At 40.2% G+C, this 23,244-nt stretch overlaps 1 protein-coding gene and 1 pseudogene across 1 annotated transcript; one reads left to right on the forward strand and one right to left on the reverse strand.

The window, feature by feature from the left end:
- Positions 1 to 322: 322 nt before the first annotated feature.
- Positions 323 to 23,099, reverse strand: LOC129546414 (uncharacterized). The gene is made up of 5 exons (XM_055411342.2): positions 23,054 to 23,099; positions 21,478 to 21,713; positions 18,973 to 19,021; positions 10,625 to 10,751; positions 323 to 3,218 (listed from the first exon to the last, which is right to left on the reverse strand). Exons 2-5 carry the CDS (start codon positions 21,489 to 21,491, stop codon positions 1,552 to 1,554), a joined length of 1,857 nt encoding a protein of 618 aa, XP_055267317.2. The 5' UTR covers positions 21,492 to 21,713; positions 23,054 to 23,099; the 3' UTR covers positions 323 to 1,551.
- Positions 3,342 to 3,473, forward strand: LOC148774292 (5S ribosomal RNA; annotated as a pseudogene).
- Positions 23,100 to 23,244: the final 145 nt, after the last annotated feature.

The raw sequence follows: 23,244 nt of genomic DNA on the forward strand, positions 1-23,244 counted from the left end.
CTATTTTTTTCAGTAAATACAACTTCATCTTGGATAATCTTTCTTGTAGAATTATGTGGTAATTAGTGAACCTGCATCTTATTTAAATATTCATTCTTTGGTAACACTGACCTATGAGATAAAGGTACAAGCATACTTTGGAAATACTTCAAATGCAGTTCCAGAGAATGACAATAAAGCGAATCGCACCATAAAGTAGGTCACTCAAATTTTTTATATTCACACTACACATAAAAGTTCGTCTTTGGACTATAAAGTATGCAATAGAAATGTCTAAAACAATTTTTCAAATTTATCAACCAATTCATTTTCTGCACTGGGTTCTAGTCACTGATGGTGTAATAAGAAATAAAATACCCTGCCTTCAGGAGGTTATAGTCTATAAGGAAATGTCAGCAATCATTAAGTAAGATATGACTTTATTAATGAATTAATACAATGACAGAAAGAGAGGCTGACCTAATTTAAACAATGTGTTGAGGAAGTGCTCATATGATCAGAGGACGTCTGAACAAAATCACTGATTAATTTAAAGAGCCTGTGATGCAAAACCACATGGAGATCATAAGAAAAAGAATGAAAATGATGTTGGAAGTTCATAAAGGCAAGAAAACAAATTGTGACCTGGAGTACCCAAAAGAGCACAGAGCTTTGGATCCATTTACAATTCTTGAATGGAAACAGAAGAAGAGAATAAATCTATTTATTTAAGGCACTCAGTTTGCAGTCACTGGTACAGCAGAAATGGAAAATTTAGTATGGGGTACGTAGAAAAGCAAAACAGTTTTCCAGAAACATTCTCATCTCATCAAGTGTCTATGGTCCTTGCACTACAGTTGATGTGATGCTGTAGTTCTACAAAGTACTCTAATAAAGCCGAAGATGTGGACACCTGTAAAAGCCTTGACACTTCACCACACTGTTCAATGTTCAAGATCATGGAACACCTGTAGGGATGTTTTAGGCTTAAAGGCACACTGAAGAATTCGCCACTCATTACGTTTGAAAGGTTTCTCTCCAGTATGAATTATCTGGCATATTATATATAAGGTATGAATTTTGACTAAAAATAGAGATGGTCATTAAACTTGTAAGGTTTCTTCCCATTACAGATTATCTGGTGGTGAGTGCAAAAACTTTACAACACTCATGATATTTGTACAGTTTCTTCCCTATGAATTCTCCAACGAATTGTAAGGTGTGAATTTTCAGATTTGAATTTTTTTTGAAGTTTGAATTTTGAAGACCTTCCCACACATATAGCACAATTACATGGTGTTTCTTTTTTCCTTTTTTTTTTTAACATGGTGTTTCTTAACTTAGATTTTCTGATGTGTGGTAGGGTTGAGATCTGAGTAAAGGCTTTTCCACACTCAACAAATTTGCAACGTTTCTATTCATTATGTGGACTTCCCTAGTGGCTCATTAGGTAAAGTAAGATTCCCTGGAGATGGAAATGTCTACCCATTCCAGTATTCATGCCTGGAGATCCCATGGAAAAAGGAGCCTGACAGGCTACATGACTGTAGCGACTATCACTTTCACTTCCACTTATTTATTATGCAATCTGTGATGCATTCGAAGACACTGTTTGTAACCAAAGCCTTTGCCACACTGATCACATTTGTAAGGTTTCTCTCCAGTATGAATGAACTGATGACTGATGAGGCTTGGTCTACTGCTGAACATCTTACCACACTCATTACATTTGTAAGGTTTCTCTCCAGTATGAATTCTCTGATGAACTACAAGGTTTGAATTTCTATTAAAGACTTTGCCACACTCACTACATTTGTAAGGTTTCTCTCCAGTATGAATCCTCTGATGAGCTGCAAGGCTTCCTTTCAGACTAAACAGCTGGCCACACTGATTACATTTGTAAGGTCTGTCACCATTATGAATCGTTTGATGACGCACCAGGTTGGATTTCTGATTAAAGAACTTGCCACACTCATTACATTTGTAAGGTTTGTCTCCAGTATGGACATGTTGATGCCGTATAAGGGTTACCTTCTGACGAAAGAACTTGCCACACTCATTACACTTGTAAGGTTTCTGTCCAGTATGGACATGTTGATGCCGTATAAGAGTCGTCCTGTGAAGAAAGTACTTGCCACATGCATTACATTGGTAAGCTGTTATTGCAGTTTGAATTTGTTGATGCCTTGTAACAGTTTCCTTATCACAAAAGACCTTGCCACATTCATTAAATTTGTGAGGTTTCACTCCAGTATGAGTACTCAGATGAGTTTTAAGATGTGCTTTTTGACCAAAGACTTTGCCACATTCATTACATTTGTAAGGTTTCTCTCCAGTATGAATTCTCTGATGAACTGCAAGGTCTTTATTTTGATTAAAGACTCTGCCACATACATCACATTTAAATGGTTTTCTTCCAGTATGCTTTATCATATGTCTCCAGAGGCTTGAGGGATACCGAAAGGTGTTCCCACAGACATTGCATTTGTAAGGTGTCTCTCCAGTATGAATTCTCTTATGACATGTGAGATATGAATTATGATTAAAACTCTTGCCACACACATTACATTTATAAGGTTTCTCTCCAGTATGAGTTCTCCGATGAACTTCAAGGTGTGAATTTCGACTAAAGATCTTTCCACAAAAGTCACATTTACGCAATTTCTCTCCTGTATGGATTATCTGATGTCTACTGAAGTCTGAGCCCTTAAGAAAGATTTTGCCACCCTCATTACATTTGTAAGGTCTTTCCCTGTGTGTTTTCTGATCTTGTGTCAATATTGAAGGATGCATAAAATCACTCCCATATATATTAGAAATTTTGGATTGGCCAGAAGGAGAAATTTCCTGAGATGGTGAAAATGATGTACTACTATTCATGTTGTCATCAGCTTGATGAAATTCATCAATTGTTTGTCTACTCTGAAACATGTACAGTGCATCCCAAGAGCTTAATGCAAGTATATTTGCAATCAGCTTCTTTTCTGTATCCTTTCCACTGGGTTGAACTCTTCCATAAGTGACACCTTCATTATGGGATGTAGGGATACTTTTATAATTTCTTTCATCATCTCTCCACTGACACCTGAGGTCACTCATATTCTCCTGTAATTCTTGATAGTAAAAATGCTTGATTTCATGGCTTTCATGGTTTCCCAACATCACTGTTTGGAGTCTTTCTCCAGTATCAATGTTTGATTTTAGTTGTGATTTCTTGATCATGTGTATATGAGAGATAGCTACAAAATATAAAGAATCACAGATATATTACTACAGTGTATGAATAAATATTTTTTCAACCACAATGTTAAAAATTTTTAGGAAAACTAAAGAATAAGATTCTTCACTATAGAAACAGTGGTGTCTACGGCCATACCACCCTGAACGCGCCCGATCTCGTCTGATCTCGGAAGCTAAGCAGGGTCGGGCCTGGTTAGTACTTGGATGGGAGAAACAGTGGTTACCCATAATTGAAATCAAGCTTACGGTAGTCTATTTTCAAACACACAATGACATAACATTCAAATTGGAAAAACTTATATTAGCTCTCAAAAATAAAGGTAACCATAACCACAAAACCCAAAGAAATTAAAGACTAAACATACAAACACTAGGGAGTTTAGAAAGGAAATCATAGGAGATGCTAGAAGAACTGAGTTGGGTAACTAACACTGTTATTCAGGAATCCCTCTTCAAAACGGCTTATGAATCATCACAGCTGCACATAGTAAGTTCTATCTGGAGAAAGTTGTCCAAGGGATGAAACGAAATCATTTTTACAGTGTGAGTAATAAGAATGGTGGAGTGATGGGTGAAGGAATACTTGGAAACTGGGGATATCAGGAGAATCATTAAAATATGTGAGTAAAGGTTAGTGTCTCTAGCTGCATCAAGGGAACATGAGAAGAAGAGTAAGACAGATAAAGGGTCTGAGTAGATTTCAGGGAATAATAAACAGAGGATATCACGGCTTATGACTGTATATATGTGTGAATAAAACTGTAAGCACAGGCAAGTAAAAATACTGAGGTTAAAAGGAAAAAAGAATTGGTTTAGCTATTGCATTTTTAACAATGGAAATTATACTATGGATATGTAGCCAAAATGAAAGATTTAAAAAGAGAAGAGACTGGGATATTTCAGATATAAAGCAGGTGTACATCCATTACATTATTTGCTAAGTAGGTTATCAAATTCAATATTCCACAAGCCCCGTTTCCATGCATATTTTCACAAAGAACAGATATTATGTTGTATGAGATGTGTAAGAATGATCTTTGCTGAAACCTGAAGGAAACACTAGAATAAGACCATCAAAAGGAAATGAATGCTTTTTTTTCCATACATAAACATACAGATAGAAAGAAGTCAAAAAGCATAAAAGTTCCCCAAAATCTTGTAAAAAGAACAAAACTATCATATAATGGAGCATGTTAAGATTTTAGAACTATATCAAACAAAATTAAATCACTGTGTTAAAAGATATCTGCACTTCCATGCTCATTAAAGCAATAACCACAAACGCCACAACATCAGAACAACGGTATAATCCAACAAATGAATGGGGAAAAAATCTGGGAGAGATACACAGTTCAGTTCAGTCGCTCAGTTGTGTCCAACTCTTTGCGACCCCATGAATCACAGCACGCCAAGTCTCCCTGTCCATCACCAACTGCCAGAGTTCAGTTAAACTCACGTCCATCGAGTCGGTGATGCCATCCAGCCATCTCATTCTCTGTCGTCCCCTTCTCCTCCCGCCCCCAATCCCTCCCAGCATCAGACTCTTCTCCAGTGAATCAACTCTTCGCATGAGGTGGCCAAAGTACTGGAGTTTCAGTTTTAGCATCAGTCCTTCCAATGAACACCCAGGATTGATCTCCTTTAGAATGAACTGGTTGGGTCTCCTTGCAGTCCAAGGGACTCTCAAGAATCTTCTCCAACACTGCAGTTCAAAAGCATCAATTCTTCGGCACTTGGCTTTCTTCACAGTCCAACTCTCACATCCATACATGACCACGGGAAAAACCATAGTCTTGACTAGACAGACCTTTGTTAGCAAAGTAATGTCTCTGCTTTTTAATATGCTATCTAGGCTGGTCATAACTTTCCTTCCAAGGAGTAAGTGTCTTTTAATTTCATGGCTGCAATCAGCATCTGCAGTGATTTTGGAGCCCAAAAAAATAAAGTCTGACACTGTTTCCAGTTACCCCATCTATTTCCCATGAAGTGATGGGACCAGATGCCATGATCTTCGTTTTCTGAATGTTGAGCTTTAAGCCAACTTTTTCACTCTCCTCTTTCACTTTCATCAAGAGGCTCTTTAGTTCCTCTTCACTTTCTGCCATAAGGGTGGTGTCATCTGCATATCTGAGGTTATTGATATTTCTCCCGGCAATCTTGATTCCAGCTTGTGCTTCTTCCAGCCCAGCGTTCCTCATGATATACTCTGCATATAAGTTAAATAAGCAGGGTGACAATATACAGCCTTGACGTATTCTTTTTCCCATTTGGAACCAGTCTGTTGTTTCATATCCAGTTCTAACTGTTGCTTCCTGACCTGCATATACGCTTCTCAAGAGGCAGGTCAGGTGGTCTGCTATTCCCATCTCTTTCATAATTTGCCAGTTTATTGTGATCCACACAGTCAAAGGCTTTGGCATAGTCAATGAAGCAGAAATAGATGCTTTTCTGGAACTCTCTTGCTTTCTCCATGATCCAGCAGATGTTGGCAATCTGATCTCTGGTTCCTCTGCCTTTTCTAAAACCTGCTTGAACATCTGGAAGTTCACGGTTCACGTATTGCTGAAGCCTGGCTTGGAGAATTTTGAGCATGACTTTACTAGTGTGTGAGATAAGTGCAACTATGTGGTAATTTGAGCATTCTTTGGCATTGCCTTTCTTTGGGATTGGAATGAAAACGGACCTTTTCCAGTCCTGTGGCCACTGCTGAGTTTTCCAAATTTGCTGGCATACTGAGTGCAGCACTTTCACAGCATCATCTTTCAGGATGTGAAATAGCTCAACTGGAATTCCATCACCACCACTAGCTTTGTTCATAGTGATGCTTTCTAAGGCCCACTTGACTTCATATTCCAAGATGTCTGGCTCTAGGTGAATGATCCCACCATCATGATTATCTTAGTTGTGAAGATCTTTTTTGTACAATTCTTCTGTGTATTCTTGCCACCTCTTCTTAATATCTTCTGCTTCTGTTAGGTCCATACCATTTCTGTCCTTTATCAAGCCCATCTTTGCATGAAATGTTCCCTTGGTATCTCTGATTTTCTTGAAGATAAAGAATAAAAATATACTGGGTGTTTTCAACAACACAGATGGACCATGGAGTTGTATGCTCAGCAAAAATAATTCAGAAGAAAAAACCTACAGAATTATTCCACATATGTAGAAAATAATGTTAATTTAGGAAAAACACACAAAAAAACAAGAGGCAAACCAAAAGCATAGAATAGTTGTTAACAAACTCGGGGGTTAGTAGAATGGGGGACATTACTAAAAAAGGAATAAATTTACAGTTCTTAGTTAAAGAGTTCTACAAATCTAATGTACCATGAAATTAAAAGACACTTACTCCTTGGAAGGAAAGTTATGACCAACCTAGATAGCATATTAAAAAGCAGAGACATTACTTTGCCAACAAAGGTCCGTCTAGTCAAGGCTATGGTTTTTCCCGTGGTCATGTATGGATGTGAGAGTTGGACTGTGAAGAAAGGTGATCGCCGAAGAATTGATGCTTTTGAACTGCAGTGTTGGAGAAGACTCTTGAGAGTCCCTTGGACTGCAAGGAGATCCAACCAGTCCATTCTAAAGGAGATCAATCCTGGGTGTTCATTGGAAGGACTGATGCTAAAGCTGAAACTCCAGTACTTTGGCCACCTCATGCGACGAGTTGACTCACTGGAAAAGACTCTGATGCTGGGAGGGATTGGGGGCGGGAGGAGAAGGGGACGACAGAGAATGAGATGGCTGGATGGCATCACCGACTCTGTGGACATGAGTTTGAGTGAACTCCGGGAGTTGGTGCTGGACAGGGAGGCCTGGCGTGCTGTGATTCATGGCCTCAAAGAGTCAGACACGACTGAGCGACTGAACTGAATTGAACTGAACAGCATGATAATGATAGCTATCACTACTATATTACATGCTTAAAAGTTAATAAGACACTAGACCTTAAACAGCTCACCACTACTCAGAAAAAAATTGGAATTATGTTCCAGATGAATACATTAAGTAACCTACCAAGGTAATTACAATGGAACTATCAAATCATTACACTATAGATCTTAAACTAACACAATGATAAACATTAATTAAATTTCAATAAACCAGAGAAAGAGAAAAACTGAGCACATGGACAAAACAGTCCTGGTTTATCAACTGAACAGAAATAAACTGAAGGAAAAAATGGTAATAAACATTGAACCCAAATAAAAACTGTCAGCCATACACAATACACCTAAGCTAGCAGAAGACAGAAGAAAAAACTGGATTAGAGATCAATGATATAGCGAATAATAACTACATAAAATTGTAACACCACAAGTTGGTTCTTTGAAAAGAATAACAAAACTGACAAACCCTTATGTAGAATAACTTACAAAAGGAACGAAGACTCAGATTACTGAAATTAGAAATGAGAAAGACATCACAACTGATTCAACCAAAATCAAGAAAATTAGAAGGAAACACTAAGAAAATTCTATGCGTAGGTAATGGATAAAGTAGAACAAATGAATAAATTCCTAGAGAATAACAACCTACCAATACATTATTAGAACCAGGAAGAAATTGACATCTGTACAAACTAGTCATGGAAAGGAGATGGAATCTCTAATCAAAAACCATTGTGAGGCAAGTCACATGCATTCACTGCACAACTGCAGACAACACTTCAAAACAGTTAAGGTCAGTCTTCCTTAAACTTTTTCGGAAAACACAGGAGAAAAAGGAAAAGTTCCAAACTCCATGAACCGGGAATTCCTCTAATACCAATGTCAGTCAAAGACATAAGAAAACCACAGATCAAAATTTCTAATAATGAAGCAAAATCATCAATAAACGTAAACTAAAATTAGCACCACACTAAAAGGATTATATGCAACCATAAGGTGATATATTCTAGAAATGTAAGAATGGTTCAAAATATGCAAAGTAAAGTATTTTAATGGGATGAAACAAAAAATAAAATGATCATCTGAACTAATGCAGTAAAAAGCATTTGACACAAGTCAACAGCTTTTCATAATAAAACACTTGATAAACGAGGAATTTAAAAAGCTATGGCAACAAGCTAAAGGACAAATCTTATACAAGGACAGAAAGATGTGTATATTGTAAGCTAAAAACATAGCTACTAAAAAACATTAGAAAATACACAATTGACACAAAGACATCCTAAACTCAAGGATTTGAAGTCAATATTGTCAAGATGTCAGTATTAACCAAAGCAATCAACAGATTCAACCCACTGCTTAGTAAAATCAATAGTACTTCTTGAAGAAATGATAAACACATCTTACAAATTCATTTGGAATCTCAAAAGATGCTGAAGAGCAAAGTACGCTTAAAAAGAACAAAGCCAGAGGTCTCGCAGGTCTTTATTTCAAAACTTACTCCAAACCTATACTAATAAAACGATGTGGTACAAAGATAAAGACAGAGCAACTGGTGGAATAGTACAGAGACATAAAAAAAAATTCTCTCATATATGGTCAAATGTTCTAGAAGGGGTCAAGATAACTCAATGGAGGAAGGGCAGTCTATTAAAAAAAAAAAATATGGAGAAAACCAGTTCTCCAAATACACACTTTAGCTGGACCATTAACTGACATAATAATCAAAATCAATAAAAGACCTAACCAAGCCCAAAATGCATAAAATTGCTAGAAATAAACATGCAGGAAAAGCTTTATGACACAGCGGTCATCAATGATTTATTATGCATAACATGAAAAGCACCAGCGACAAACCTAAAACAGAAATATGAACTACCTCAAAATTATAAACTACTGTGCACTAGGTCACACTTAGTGGAGTGAAAAATAATCTTATGCTATGGCAGAAAATATTTGCAAATGATTTATGTCATAAGAAAATATCAAGAATATGTAAACAACTCTAAAAACAACTAATCACTGGAATTTCCTGGTGACCCAGTGGTTAAGATTCCACACTTCCAGTGTAGTGGGCATGGGTTCAATCCCTAGTCAGAGAACTAATATCCCACATGCCACATGGTGAGGCCAAAAAATAAATCAACAAGATAAAAATTTTTTTAATAAATAAAAATTAAAAAAGAACTAATCACCAATTCTACCTGGACGGGGCTGGCTCATCGTCCGTCACCCAACCCACACACTGAAAACAGAAAATAAGCACTATGAGTAATACAAAATATATAAACCTGATGATTAAATAAATAAAATCAAGACCATTTATTATGCATAGAAATGAACAAAATGAAAGCAGCTATGCCAAAAACAAATGATGGTTCATCACTGAAGGTATCACTCCACCCCATAAGCTGTTTCAGTATTTGTTTGGAGACAAGGAGGGTCCACACCATGGTTTGTGGGATCTTAGTTCGCTGACCAGGGATGGAACCTGCACCTAACCACTGGACCGAGAGGGAATTCTCAAGCTCTCTCATTAAGATGCTTCAAGATTAAGTATGGACGTAGAACGGTGCACCCAGGCATCAAAAATATGGCATCAACAACAGTTTAGTCAATACCCTCGCATGAGGATGTGGACTTGGACGATGTTATCTCTGGAAAAAATTCTCAAACCATCTCTTGAGGATCAAAACAGGTGGTCACTAGGGGCTTCCCTGGTGGCTCAGTGGTAAAGAATTCACCTGCCAAAGCACGAGATATAGGTTCAAACTCTGATCCAAGAAGATCTTACATGACAGGGAGAAAATAAGGCCCTGAGCCACAACTATGGAGCCTGTGCTCTCAAGTCCAGGAGCCAAAACGATGAAGCCCTGACAGTTTAGAGCCTATGCTTCGTAACAAGATAAGCTACCACTATGAGAAGATTGCACATCACAACTAGAGTAGCCGCCACTGGCTGCATCCAGAGAAAAGTCCACACAGCAACAAATACCCAACAAAATAAAAAATTAATTAACTAATTAATTATTTTTTAAAAGAAAAAAAGGAGGGAGAGAAAGAAATGTCAGCTGCTGTGGTTTTTCCAGAATCTCAACTCTGTGTTCACATGAGAGTGAGAACATTACAGGTGGCTCTGGAAAAATGTTTCACAGAATCATTAATTGCCTGCCATATTTTTGATTCAGAGGGAACAACGTAATATTCAGGTATCATCCAACACTCCTCTAATAAGTACTGAGTCAAAAGCACAGAAGTAGAATACAGAAAATTAAAATACTTTAAAAGTTTCCAGATGGGGGTTAGACACTGAGTATTGGAAAAACTCCTAAGGTGAAGTGGCCAGATCATCTGAAGGAAGGGCATGTTTAAACTCCTGAGCCTACATCATGAAGGTTTTCATGCCTGAGTCAACATGGCTTTGAGCTCCATTAAGCAAGATAGGGATTTCCAAAAAGCAAAGAACAGTAAATGCAAAATTACCCTCCCAACTTTTGAAAGGAAATAATCCTCACCCACAGAGAGCAGGTTCCTGAGGGTCTCCACCATCACATCCCTGTACAAGGTCCTCTGAGCAGGGTCCAGGCACTCCCACTCTTCTGGAGAGAATTCAATGGCCACATCCTTGAAGGTCAATTGTGCCTTAAGTTTAAAACGAAAAACATTTAACCAGAGGAACATGAGCAGAGTTCTTACTTGCATATAAAATGAGTAGAGGTGAAAAGATCAAGTTGAAGTAGGTATTGTGACAGAGCCATGTAAAGGTATTTGACACTACCTCTGTCTAATTTAATTTCTTATGCTTTATCATAAAGATTACAATATCCTCCAAATAGATACAGGTTTCTCATTTTCTTATGAAATACATGAAATAGATACTAATAAAAATTCAAAGCTGGGCTGTCTATATGAAAGTCTTAGTATGTTCTATCACTGAGGGATGATCAAAGCTGAATGTGGAGGAGCATGAGTGATCTTCAGTGATGACAAAGTCTATAGTGTGTTTAAGGAAAACTCAAAATTTTTAATCACGATGATGACAGGAGCCGAAAGATGAACACCGTTTGAACTTCCTGTCTGAAATACATTACTCTAAATGTTTTACATGTATTAACTTGTTGTCAGCATTACAGCTCATTAGAGAAAGACCTATTCTGATCTTGCAGATGAGACCTGTGTCAAAGACACATGGAGAAACTCCAATCAGGTCTAGAAGTTAAGGAATCACAGAGCAAGCAGCTGAATTCCTAAGGCTAAACTTTAGAACTGAAGTTTAAAATGAAAGAGTTAAGTAACACAGAGAACATTAAAAGTATATTGCCAGACTGTTCCATGGAGAAAACATAAAAGAAGTTCAAGGTGCACAACATCAGTTCAGTTCAGTTCAGTTCAGTCGCTCAGTCGTGTCCGACTCTCCGCGACCCCATGAATTACAGCACACCAGGCCTCCCTCTCCATCACCAACTCCCGGAGTTCACTCAAACTCATGTCCACAGAGTCGGTGATGCCATCCAGCCACCTCATTCTCGGTCGTCCCCTTCTCCTCCCGCCCCCAACCTTTCCCAGCATCAGAGTCTTTTCCAGTGAGTCAACTCGCGCATGAGGTGGCCAAAGTATTGCAATTTCAGCTTTAGCATCAGTCCTTCCAATGAACACCCAGGATCGATCTCCCTTAGAATGGACTGGTTGGATCTCCTTGCGGTACAAGGGACTCTCAAGAGTCTTCTCCAACACCACAGTTCAAAAGCATCAATTCTTCGGCGATCAGCTTTCTTCACAGTCCAACTCTCAAATCCATACATGACCACACAGATTGGCCTAAAAGGTCTTTATACATGTGTGTGCACACACATGCACAAGAAATGTTAGTAATTTTATTATTACTTAAACCATTAATATGATAGTGTAGAAAAAGTTGGAAGCCAGAGAATATGTTAAAAACATAACTGCTATAGCAAAAAGATATAATATATAGTTTTAAAATCATGATGACTATTACATAAACCATGGAACTGCATATCCATGAATGCATGTACTAAAATGTATGTACTTAAAATGCTCCAGGAGTTGGTGATAGACAGGGAGGCCTGGCGTGCTGTGATTCATGGGGTCGCAAAGAGTCAGACACAACTGAGCGACTGAACTGAACTGAACTGAAAATGCGTAAAACTCAACATTCAAAAAACTAGGACAATGGCATCTGGACCCATTACCTCATGGCAAATAGATGGGGAAACAATGGAAACAGTGAGAGATTTTATTTTCTTGCGCTTCAAAATCATTGCAGATGGTGACTGCAGCCATGAAATGAAAAAACGCTTGCTCCTTGGAAGGAAAGCTATGACAAACCTAGACAGCATATTAAAAAGCAGAGACATTAATTTGCCAACGAAACTCTGTCTAGTCAAAGCTATGGTTTTTCCAGTAGTCGTGTATGGATGTGAGACTTGGACTATACAGAAAGCTGAGCACCACAGAATTGATGCTTTTGAACTGTGGTATTGCAGAAGACTCTTGAGAGTCCTCTGGACTGAAAGGAGATCCAACCAGTCAATCCTAAAAGAAATCAGTACTGAATATTGCTTGGAAGGATTGATGCTGAAGCTGAAACTCCAATACTTTGGCCACCTGATGCAAAGAACTGACTCAATGGAAAAGACTCTGATGCTGGGAAAGACTGAAGGCAGGAGAAGGGGATGACAGAGGAGATAGTTGGATGGCATCACTGACTCAATGGACATAAGTGTGAGCAAGCTCGGGGAGTTGGTGCTGGACAGGGAGGCCTGGTGTGCTGTAGGGCTTGGGGCTGCAAAGAGTCTGAGAGATTGAGCAACTGAACTGAACTGAATGTATGTACACACACCAACACTAAATTAACAAAAATGAGAGGAATATATTCTAGACAGATTTTTCAGATGTCTTCCTCATCACTTTTATTCATGTGCATTCAGGATCTTCCAGACAATGAAAATGACTGGAAGATCAACTGTACTGAACTGCATTTGTCAACATGATTTTATAATAGGCTACTGAAAAACAGTGCAGACATTTTAAAAAGTAGAGTATTTTAATTCCAACCTCAACAAAATAACTGTATTAAAAATATAATTTTGTCCATTTAAACTTACACAGGAAGGCATTGTTGTTGTCTTTCAGTCACTAAGTCCTCTCCAACTCTTTGTAACCACATGAACTGCAGCACGCCAGGCTTCTCTGTCCATCACAATCACCCTGAGTTTGCTCACTCATGTCCATTGAGTCAATGCTGCCACCAACCGTCTCGTCCTCTGTCCCCCTTTCTCCTCCTGTCTTCAGTTTTTCCCAGCTCAGGGTCTTTTCCACGAGTCAGTTCTTTGATTCAGGTGGTCAAAGTATTGGAATTTCAGCTTCAGCATCAGTCCTTCCAATGAATATTCAGGACTGATTTCCTTTAGGATGGACTGGTTTGATTGCCTTGCTGTCCAAGGGACTCTCTAGAGTCTTCTCCAGCACCACATTTCAAAAGCTTCAATTTTTCGGATGCTCAGTCTTCTTCATGGTCCAACTCTCACATCCATACGTGACTACTAGAAAAAACGCAGCTTTGACTATACAGACTTTGCTGGCAAAGTATTGTCTTTGATTTTTAAAACACTGTCTAGGTTTGACATAGCTATTCTCTTCCAAGGAGCAAGCATCTTTTAATTTTGTGGCTACAGTCACTGTCTGCATTGATTTTGGAGCCCAAGAAAATGAAATCTGACATTTCCCCCATCTATTTGTCATGAAGGGATAGGATCGGATACCATAATTTTCGTTTTTGAATGTTGACTTTTAAGCCAGCTTTTTCACTCTCGCTTTCACCTTCAACAAGAGGCTCTTCGGTTACTCTTCACTTTCTGCCATTAAAGTGGTATCATCTGCATATCTGAGGTTGTTGATATTTCTTCTGGCAATCTTGATTCCAGTTTGTGATTCATCTAGCCTGGCATTTCGCATGATGTATGCTGCATATAAGTTAAACAAGCAGGGTGACAATATACTGTCTTGACATACTCCTTTCCCAATTTGACAGTCCATTGTTCCATATCTCATTCTAAGTGCTGCTTCTTGTCCAGCATAAGGGTTTCTCAGGAGGCAGGTAAGGTGGTCTGGTACTCCTATCTCTTTAGGAATATTCCAGTTTGTTGTGATCCACACAGTCAAAGCCTTTAGTGTAGTCAATGAAGCAGAAGTAGATGTTTTCTTGGAATTTCCATGCTTTTCCTATGACCCAGTGTATGCTGGCAATTTGATCTCTGGGTCCACTGCCTTTTCTCAATCCAGCTTGTATGAAATGTTCCCTGAGTATCTCCAATTTTCTTAAAGAGATCAATAGTCTTTCTATTCTATTGTTTTCCTTTATTTCTTTGCATTTGTCACTGAAGAAGGCTTTTTTTCCTCTCCTTGCTATTCTCTGGAACTGTGCATTAAAGTGAGTAAATCTTTCCCTTTCTCCCTTTCCCTTTCTCGCTTCTCTTTTTTCAGCTCTTTGTAAGGCCTCCTGAGGCAACCATTTTGCCTTCTTGCATTTCTTTTTCTTGGGGACAGTTTTGGTCATCACCTCCTATACAATATTATGTACCTCCACCCACAGTTCTTCAGGCAATCTGTCTACCAGATCTAATCACTTGGATCTATTCATCACCTCCACTGTATAATCATATGGGATTTGACTTAGGTCATACTTGAATGGCCTACAGGTTTTCGCTACTTTCTTCAATTTAAGTCTGAATTTTGCAATAAGGAGCTCATGATCTGAGCCATAGTCAGCTTCAGGTCTGCTGACTGTACAGAGCTTTTCCATCTTTGGCTGCAAAGAATATAATCAATCTGATTTCAGTATTGTCCATCTGGTGATGTTCCTGTGTAGAATCGTCTCGTGTGTTATTGGAAAAGAGTGTTTGCTATGACCACTGTGTTCTCTTGACAAAACTCTGTTAGCCTTTGCCCTGCTTCATTTTGTTCTCCAAGGCCAAACTTGCCTAATAATCCAGGTATCTCTTGACTGCCTACTTTTGCATTCCAGTCCCCGATGATGAAAAGGACATCTTTTTTTGGTGTTAGTTCTAAAATATCCTATAGATCTTCATAGAACCATTCGACTTCAGCTTCTCTAGCATTAGAGGTTGGGGTATAGACTTGGATTACTGTGATGTTGAATGGTTTGCCTTGGAAACAAACCAAGACCATTCTGTTATTTTTGAGATTGCAACCAAGTGCTGCATTTCAGGGCTATTGTTGACTATGAGGGTTACATCATTTCTTCTAAGGGATTCTCACCTACAATAGTAGATATAATGGTCATCTGAAATTCAACCATTCCGGTCCATTTCAGTTCACTGATTCCTAGAATGTTGATGTTCACTCTTCCCATCTCTTGTTTGACCACTTCCAATTTATCTTGAACCACTGGACCTAATATTCCAGGTTCCTATGCAATATTGTTCTTCACAGCATTGGACTTTACTTTCACCACCAGATACAACCACAACTGGGCATTGTTTCAGCTTCAGTTCAGCCTCTTCTTTCTTTCTTTTGCTATTTCTCTACTTTACTCCAGTAGAATATGGGCACCTACTGACCTGGAGGGTTCATCTTTCAGTGTCATATCTTATTGCCTTTTCATACTGTTCATGAAGTTCTCAAGGCAAGAATACTGAAGTGATTTGCCATTCCTTTCTCCAGTGGGTGTTTTGTCAAGGCCTAAGAAGCAAGGATATGCCCTTCAGCTGCTCAGTGTAGCTGGATGACATGCCTGGTGCCCTGGCAGTCCCACTGCTGGTCCCTGTTGAGCATTTAAACATTCATTGGCTGTCAGGAGCCTCTCAACGTGTGACCAGGGGTTGAGGCAAAGGCCCTGCTGGAGTGGCTGGGAAGGGGGTCTAGGAAGGGCTGGAGCTGACATTGGATGACGCTCAGAAGTACAGGGAACCCTGGCCTCACTGCTGCCATTGGCCACCCCAGAGCCATCCACTGTCCAGGAGTGGCTGGCCTCCCTGGGGTCCATGCACAGACTGGGAGTCACTGTCCACTGTAGAGACGATCTGCTGCCCTCGATTGTCTGCCAATGGAGCTGATCAGCTGCATGTGACTCGACCGTACCCAGGCTTTTCTGCTGCCACTGGTGGACCTAGGGCCAGTCTGCTGCCACTGCAGGTTCCATGCTTGGAAATGGGGACACTGATCACTACTCCGCTCCAGCCTGTCTCTGGGGTGATCTTTGTGAAGCCCACGGCTGTGGCCATGTTATCCCACAGTCGTCTTAACCAAAAGACCAAAGAGTAATAAAGGCCAAAGAGTTTGTTTTGGCAGTAATTAACTTCGATTCAAATTTGGAAAAGTTATTACTATTACACATTATTTGTAGATTAATAACAAATTAGCACCATAGTAAAATAAAAAACTTGTTGGACAATTTAAAATCATGACAAAAAGAAAACAAAAACAACATGGAAAAAAATATATTGTTATCAACCAAGAATATTTCACCAAACATCATCATCAGATCATGATCTGATCATGATCAGATCAGATCACATCATGATCAGAAGGAAATACTTGATGAATTCTTGCTGAAGTGACAGTGCAGTGAAGGGGGCTGGCCAGAGGTCCTGCCTGCCTTTCACCATGGTACAGTGTGCCTGAGCAGGGACCACTGGAGAAAGTGACAGGAGGTAAACAGAGTGGGAGCAAGACACACAGAGAGCATGTCAGAGCTGGAACTGTGAACATTCTCAAGTCTAAGGTGAAAAGTGAAAGGATGGAAAAAGATATTCAATCTTTAAGAGAGCAGGGGTTACTGCACAATATCAGACAAAAGACAAAACAATCTAAGGAAAAACCTAACAAAAGACAGAAAATATATTATGAAATGGGAAAAGGTAAATTTACCAAGAAAATATAACAATTACAAATATGTTTATACCTAACATCAGAGTTCCCCTGAAAATGAAGATCTTAACAGAAGTAAAAATGGAAATAGATAATAGTACAACATTAGTATCAGACTTCACTACCTGAGTTTTACCAGTGCCAAAAGATCAACAAGGAAACTGAGCACTTGTACAACACTGTAGAATTACTGTACCTAACAAACATGTACAGAACATTCCACTCAACAACAGCAGAAATCACATCCTTCTCCAGCACATGTCTTGAAACCATATCCATTTCACAGACCATATGCTAGACCATAAAACAAAGCTCAACAAATATATGAAGGCTGAGATCATAAAAAGTATCTTCTAAAAAAAAGAAGAGTATCTCCTTTAACCACAGTGAAATGATACTAGAAATAAACAGCAGAAGGAAAACAGGAAAAGCTTCCAAAAGTGGAAAGTAAGCAGTTTATTGTTTAAGGAACCAGTCAAAGAAGAAATCACATGGAAAATTGTAAATTATGTGAATAAAAATAAAAACACAGTGTATCAAATTTATTAACAGGTAGTCAAAGATGTAGTAGTAGGGAAGTCCACATTGCTAAATCCTTACAACCACAAAAGAGAAAGATGCACACTCTGCATTACTCTTTAAGAAACTACTGAACAACCTAGCCAGAGCAACTGGAAAAGGAAAAAAAAAAAAAAAATCCAAGTTATCCAAACTGAAAAGAAAGCAAAATTACCTTTTATTTTGTAGGTGACAAGATTTTATATATAGAACCCAAAAGAGACTGTAGAAGAAAACTGACTACACTAAAAACATTAAGGACTTTCCCAGTGGTCCAGTGGTAAAGAATCCGCCTGCCAGTCCCTGGTCCAGCAAGATCGATATGCAGTGGGGCAACTAACTAGTGAAACCTGCCCACCTAGAGCTGGTGCTCTGCCACAAGAGAAGCAACTGTAATGAAAAGCACATGTACAACTAGCAAGTAGCCTCCAACTGTCACAATCAGACAAAGCCCACTTGCAGCAACAAAGAACTAGCAGTCAAAAATAAATAAACAAAAATTTAGAAAAACCTTAGAAGAGTTGCAGCACAAAATATCTGCACACCAAAATCAGTTGCACTTCTATAAATATAGAACAATGTCAAGAGAAAATCAGAGAACAATCCCATAGAATCCTTAGGGAAAAGATCAGCCGACTAGGTGCAAGACCCCTGAATTAAAGATGTAGGAAACTTTTTAGGAAGTCCCTGGAGATATACATGAAAGAAACACACCCTGTAATCACGAAGTGGGAACTTTATGTTTTTAAAGTGACCAAATTTGGGTGGAAGGGAAGCTCAAGAAGTAGTGGATATATGTATATCCATGGCTGATTCATGTTGTTGTACGGCAGAAACCAATACAACATTGTAAAGCAACTATCCTCCAATTAAAAATAAAATTTAAAGAATAGAAAAAAAAAGAAATTCCTTCACTTGCAACCCAGCAGACAAGACCAAGCATACCCCCAAATTTTTCAATGGAAATTAAGAGGCCAGTCAAACTGATTAAAAACAGGTAACACTTCCTTTGCTTAAAAGTAGCAAACTATACAAATCAAGTCCATAAAGTTTCATTGCAAAATTTTCTTTACAAAAAATGACCAAATTAGGGACTTCCCAAATTAGGGTCCAGTGGTAAGGACTCCATGCTTCCCCTGCACGGGGTGCAGTCTACAGATATAAAGAATCCCTGTCAAAATTTCAAAAGGCAATTTTTGCACTTATAGAAACATCATCATTTGTAAATTCATAGGGAATCTCAAGAGCCAGCAAACAGCCAAAAAACTCTTGAAAAAGAAGATGAATACACAGGGATCAGGCAGGATACTTCAGATTCTACAAAGATTAGCATGTCCAAAGAAGGGCACTTCAAGAAGGACAGCCTGAAAATCCACTAAGAACGTGACTTTACCTGAGAAAGAGCCATTGCTGACTTCTCTTCCTTCCGTTTCCTCCTCTTCCTCTTAGCAGGGCACACAAAAAGGGAGAAAACAAACTGTTAGACTAACGGGTAAAACTAGGATTTGTCTGTTAATATAAAAGACCACTGACAACTTGACCAAGTACCCAGCAAAACTGTCTAAAATTATTACATAGCAACGAGCTTTTCCAATACAGAAGAGAAAGAGGAGAAAGCAGGCAGGCCTCCAAGACATCTGAAACACATTTTCAAAAGAAACAATTTGTGAATTTTTATCACCTAATAATTGTGGGTCAACATTTTACAAATTTCACAGTATATTAATATTTAGAAAAGAATTACTTGATTATATAAGACCACCAAACCTTGTTACGGAAGTTAATGTTCTTCTTCTAGGGAAGTAGAAACTGAACGAACTAAATTGCTTTTCCATGCTACAAAACAAATAATATGTAAAGATATAAAAAAGAAAAGTAAGCTCATCACAAAAAAGAACTCTCAATGTTCCTTTTAGGACACCATGCAGTGACAGATTCTATCCCTTCTTGCCCCTTTTATCCTCTCCCTGCTCCTCTGTCCCACGTCAGGAAAAGAGAAGGGGACGACTCACAAATGAGTGAATCAAATCACTGTCCCTTGGAGAAACAGCATTTGCAAATACAAGTTATCTTCTGATACGGAGAATTACAGAATGCACAAGACACAAGTTCTGCTATTCTCATCCTCACCTGTACAATTAGAGACATCTTATTACATTCTAAAATAAGAAATCATAGATCACAACTTATCCACAACCAAACAACTCACCATCCATCTGCATCCAGTTCCCCCTACCCACCTGCTCTACTAGCTGTTTCCATTTCAGTCAGTTTGTCTCTTTTCTTCCCCTCTGCTCTCCTGCTGTTCCTGTTTCTTCCCTCACACCTGTCCTGCCCCCCTCGAGATGCTTCGTCTCTCATCCTTTCTGACGGTCCTCCACCTCTGTGTTTCTGCCTCTTTCGTCCCCCTCCCTGCTCCCTCTCTGCCCTCCAGTTTCACCCCTTCTCTCCCTCGTCCACTCCCCTTCGCCCCCCTCTGACACCCCAGGTGGTGATGCGGCCTTCCTGCTCTCTCTTCCTCTTGTGGTCACACTTGGTCCTCCTTCTCCCCCAGCACCATGCTGCTCTGCAGCCCAAGTGTCCAGCTCTTCACCCTCTCATCCCACTCTGTGTGAAGTGCCTCTCCTTTGGTGCCCCTGCCCCACTGCTGATCTAAGGCCCCTCTACGTGACTGTCAGCTACAAATTGGCACTTGCCATCTACCTACATGCCAGTAGTCATGTACAGAAGTGTGAGTTGGATCATAAAGAAGGCTGAGGGCCAAAGAATTGATGCTTTTGAACTGTGGTGTTGGAGAAGACTCCTGAGAGTCCCTTGTATTCCAAGGAGATGCAACCAGTCAATCCAAAGGGAAATCAACCCTGAATATTCATTGGTAGGACTGATGCTGAAACTCCAGTACTTTGGCCAGCTAATGTGAAAGCCAACTCACTGAAAAAGACTGTGATGCTGGGAAAGATTGAAGGCAAGAGCATAACAAGGTGGCAGAGGATGAGACAATTAGACAGTGTCACTGACTCAACAGTCATGAGTTTGGCAAGATGGTGGACGACAGGGCGCCTGACATGCTGCAGTCCATGCAGTCAAAAAGAGTCGGACACAACTTAGGGACTGAAGAACAACAATCTACCTGTCTACTTCCGCAAGGATTAAATCACGTGGTTTTGCAGGTGTTGATCTTCAATACCCTCTGAAAGGACTTTAGGGTGAGGTGGAGAACAGAAATGAGGCACTCTGTGCTCAGGAAAAACTGGAAGGCCAGGTTTAGGAGCCAATTTTATGAGCCCAATTGTTACATCTCCACATATCTAGAAAAGCACTAAAATCCTTCATGACTGTTCCTTGTGATTAGCAAAGCTTCACAAAAGTAGAAATCTTCTGGAAAAAATACGTGCTTGATTACATGTATTCCCCCTTCACCAAAATCACATATATACTGACCTTTCCCCCTGCTTCTTTGTAGCAGTTTCTCAGAGCTATGTGAAGTGCTGTCTCCTGGACAGCAGTTCTCATTTTGCCCCAAATAAAGCTTTACTTGCAAACCTCACATTGTGCTTTTTTTTTAAGTTGACAAATCCAATCAGTGGAGAATCATCTTTTTAAAATTTTACTTATTTTATTCACCTGGTATTTTCAATGCTTAACCGCTTTCATTTTACTCTTTTAACAAGTCCCTCAGCCACCCTTTCTATTCCTAGCTATTCTCCCTCATTCTTTTCTTGTTCCCAGTTTTTCTAGTTCCCTCAGTTGCTCATTTCTCTGCTTTTCCTGGTCCCCTACATATTTACAGGGATGGCAATTGAATAGGATGCCTGCCTACAGGAAAAGACTGTCCGTCGGGTGGAATTTGTGACAGATGGCAATTGAAGGCAATGGCAAGCCACTCCAGTACTCTCACCTGGAGAATCCCATGGATGGAGGAGCCTGGTAGGCTGCAGTCCGTGGGGTCGCTAGGGGTCGGACACGACTGAGCGACTTCACTTTCACTTTTCACTTTCACACATTGGAGAAGGAAATGGCAACCCACTCCAGTGTTCTTGCCTGGAGAATCCCAGGGACGGGGGAGCCTGGTGGGCTTCCGTATATGGGGTCACACAGAGTCGGACACGACTGAAGTGACACAGCAGCAGCAGCCTACAGGAAAAGACTGTCCGTTGGGTGGAATTTGTGACAGAAGAACACTATGTGTCACATGGCTGCCCCAGGTCACCTCCGCCTGGGTGGGGAAAGGCTCCCAATGAAGGGGAGGCCTGAGTGGCTGACGGACCAGCCTGAGAAGGGAGGACAGTGGGGCTGGGAGGGAGGGAGCTCTCAGGAGATGGGTGGGGTCTCCAGAAGGCCAGAGATAGAGAGTAAAGAGATAAAGCAGGTTAATCCTGGGACTTCCCTAGTGGTCCAGTGGCTAGCACTCTGCACTCCCAATGTAGGGAACCTGGATTTGATTCTTGGTCAGGGAGCTAGATACCACATGCCACAACTAAGACCCAGCACAGCCAAATAAATAAACTTAGAAAAGAAAAGTTTATCCTACTAAGGGCACTGTCAATAGAAAATAAGGGAGATGCCTGTAAGTCAATGATTACACAAGGCATCAGATTTGCTTAACCACAAAACCTAGCAGGGTTACATAGCAATAAACCACACAACAGAGCACAAGATCAGCCACAAAACAATAAAACAATGGTGGCATGAAACCCACATTGTGCCCAGTGAGCTCATTACGTTAGGACACTCTCATTACACACATAAAAAGCAGTAATTTGTGGATCTAACTTGATCTTGCAGGAACAAGAAAACTCCATTGCCTAACCTGGAGGAGGGACTGAAGACGGAAGCAAAAGGTCTACTCAAGAAAGACAAGGTCGGTCTTCTCCTCCCCACTTTTCCCTTTTCAAACTATAGCCCGGTAAGTCCTCAAGCCATGGCACCTCGCCCGCCCTCTTGTTAGCCTCACAAGGGGACCTATTCCAGTATCACTTATCTACCACTTTGCCTGTCGAAAAAGATGAGATATAAAGGACTCTGGCACTGAGCTCTTCAGCACCCCTTCGCGGGAAAAGACAAAAACGGTTTCATCAAGTCCAGGTTGAGGTTGAGGAGCGGGCCTCTCCCCGGGTGGGGTGGCCAGCGCTGCCGTCCAAGGGCGAGAGGGCTAAGCTAGGAGGTGAAAGGCGCGAAAGAACCTCGCAAAAGAGGACTTTTTACCTGAGGGTTGAGGTACTAGAGTTTTAAGCAGGATAAAGTAGCGAAGGGAGGCATTTACGTGCACCGAAGGCAGAAAGGCAAAGTTAGGGACAAACTGCGAAACTAATTTAAACCCAAAATACCCGACCAGTAAGGGGACTACTAGTTTTAATTGGGGCGGAGGACCGGCTGCTGAAATTTCAGATCTCTAGTCACTCCAAAGACACTGAGGTTTGACTAAAGTGGGGAGGCCTCGCAGTGCCAACCTACACAAGAAAGGAAACACTTACCCTCCACGGTGCGACATTCACTCTGGGTTCCGCACTTCCGTTTCCGTAAGAAACTGCGCAAGCGCGAAGTTAGAACCCGGTCTTCCGGAGGCGGGACCTTGGCAGTGCGCTACCGACGAGGGGCGTGGCGAAAATGGTGGTAGTTCTATGCAGCCAGCAAAGGCGCGGTGGAGAGATGATTCCTCCTCATA

This window comes from Moschus berezovskii, chromosome 22 (genome assembly GCF_049115385.1).
Source record: "Moschus berezovskii isolate FMDL1 chromosome 22, NW_MosBer_1.0, whole genome shotgun sequence".
Lineage (NCBI taxonomy): Eukaryota > Metazoa > Chordata > Mammalia > Artiodactyla > Moschidae > Moschus > Moschus berezovskii.

Bases quoted from the DNA above. Each gene is read 5' to 3' on its own strand.
- LOC129546414 (XM_055411342.2), bottom strand. The intron at 10,752-18,972 runs GTAAAGTCACGT...TTTAAACTTAAG, and splicing joins CAGCAATGGCTCTTTCTCAG to GCACAATTGACCTTCAAGGA. The intron at 3,219-10,624 runs GTGAGGATTATT...TATATTTTGTAG, and splicing joins CAGGAACCTGCTCTCTGTGG to CTATCTCTCATATACACATG.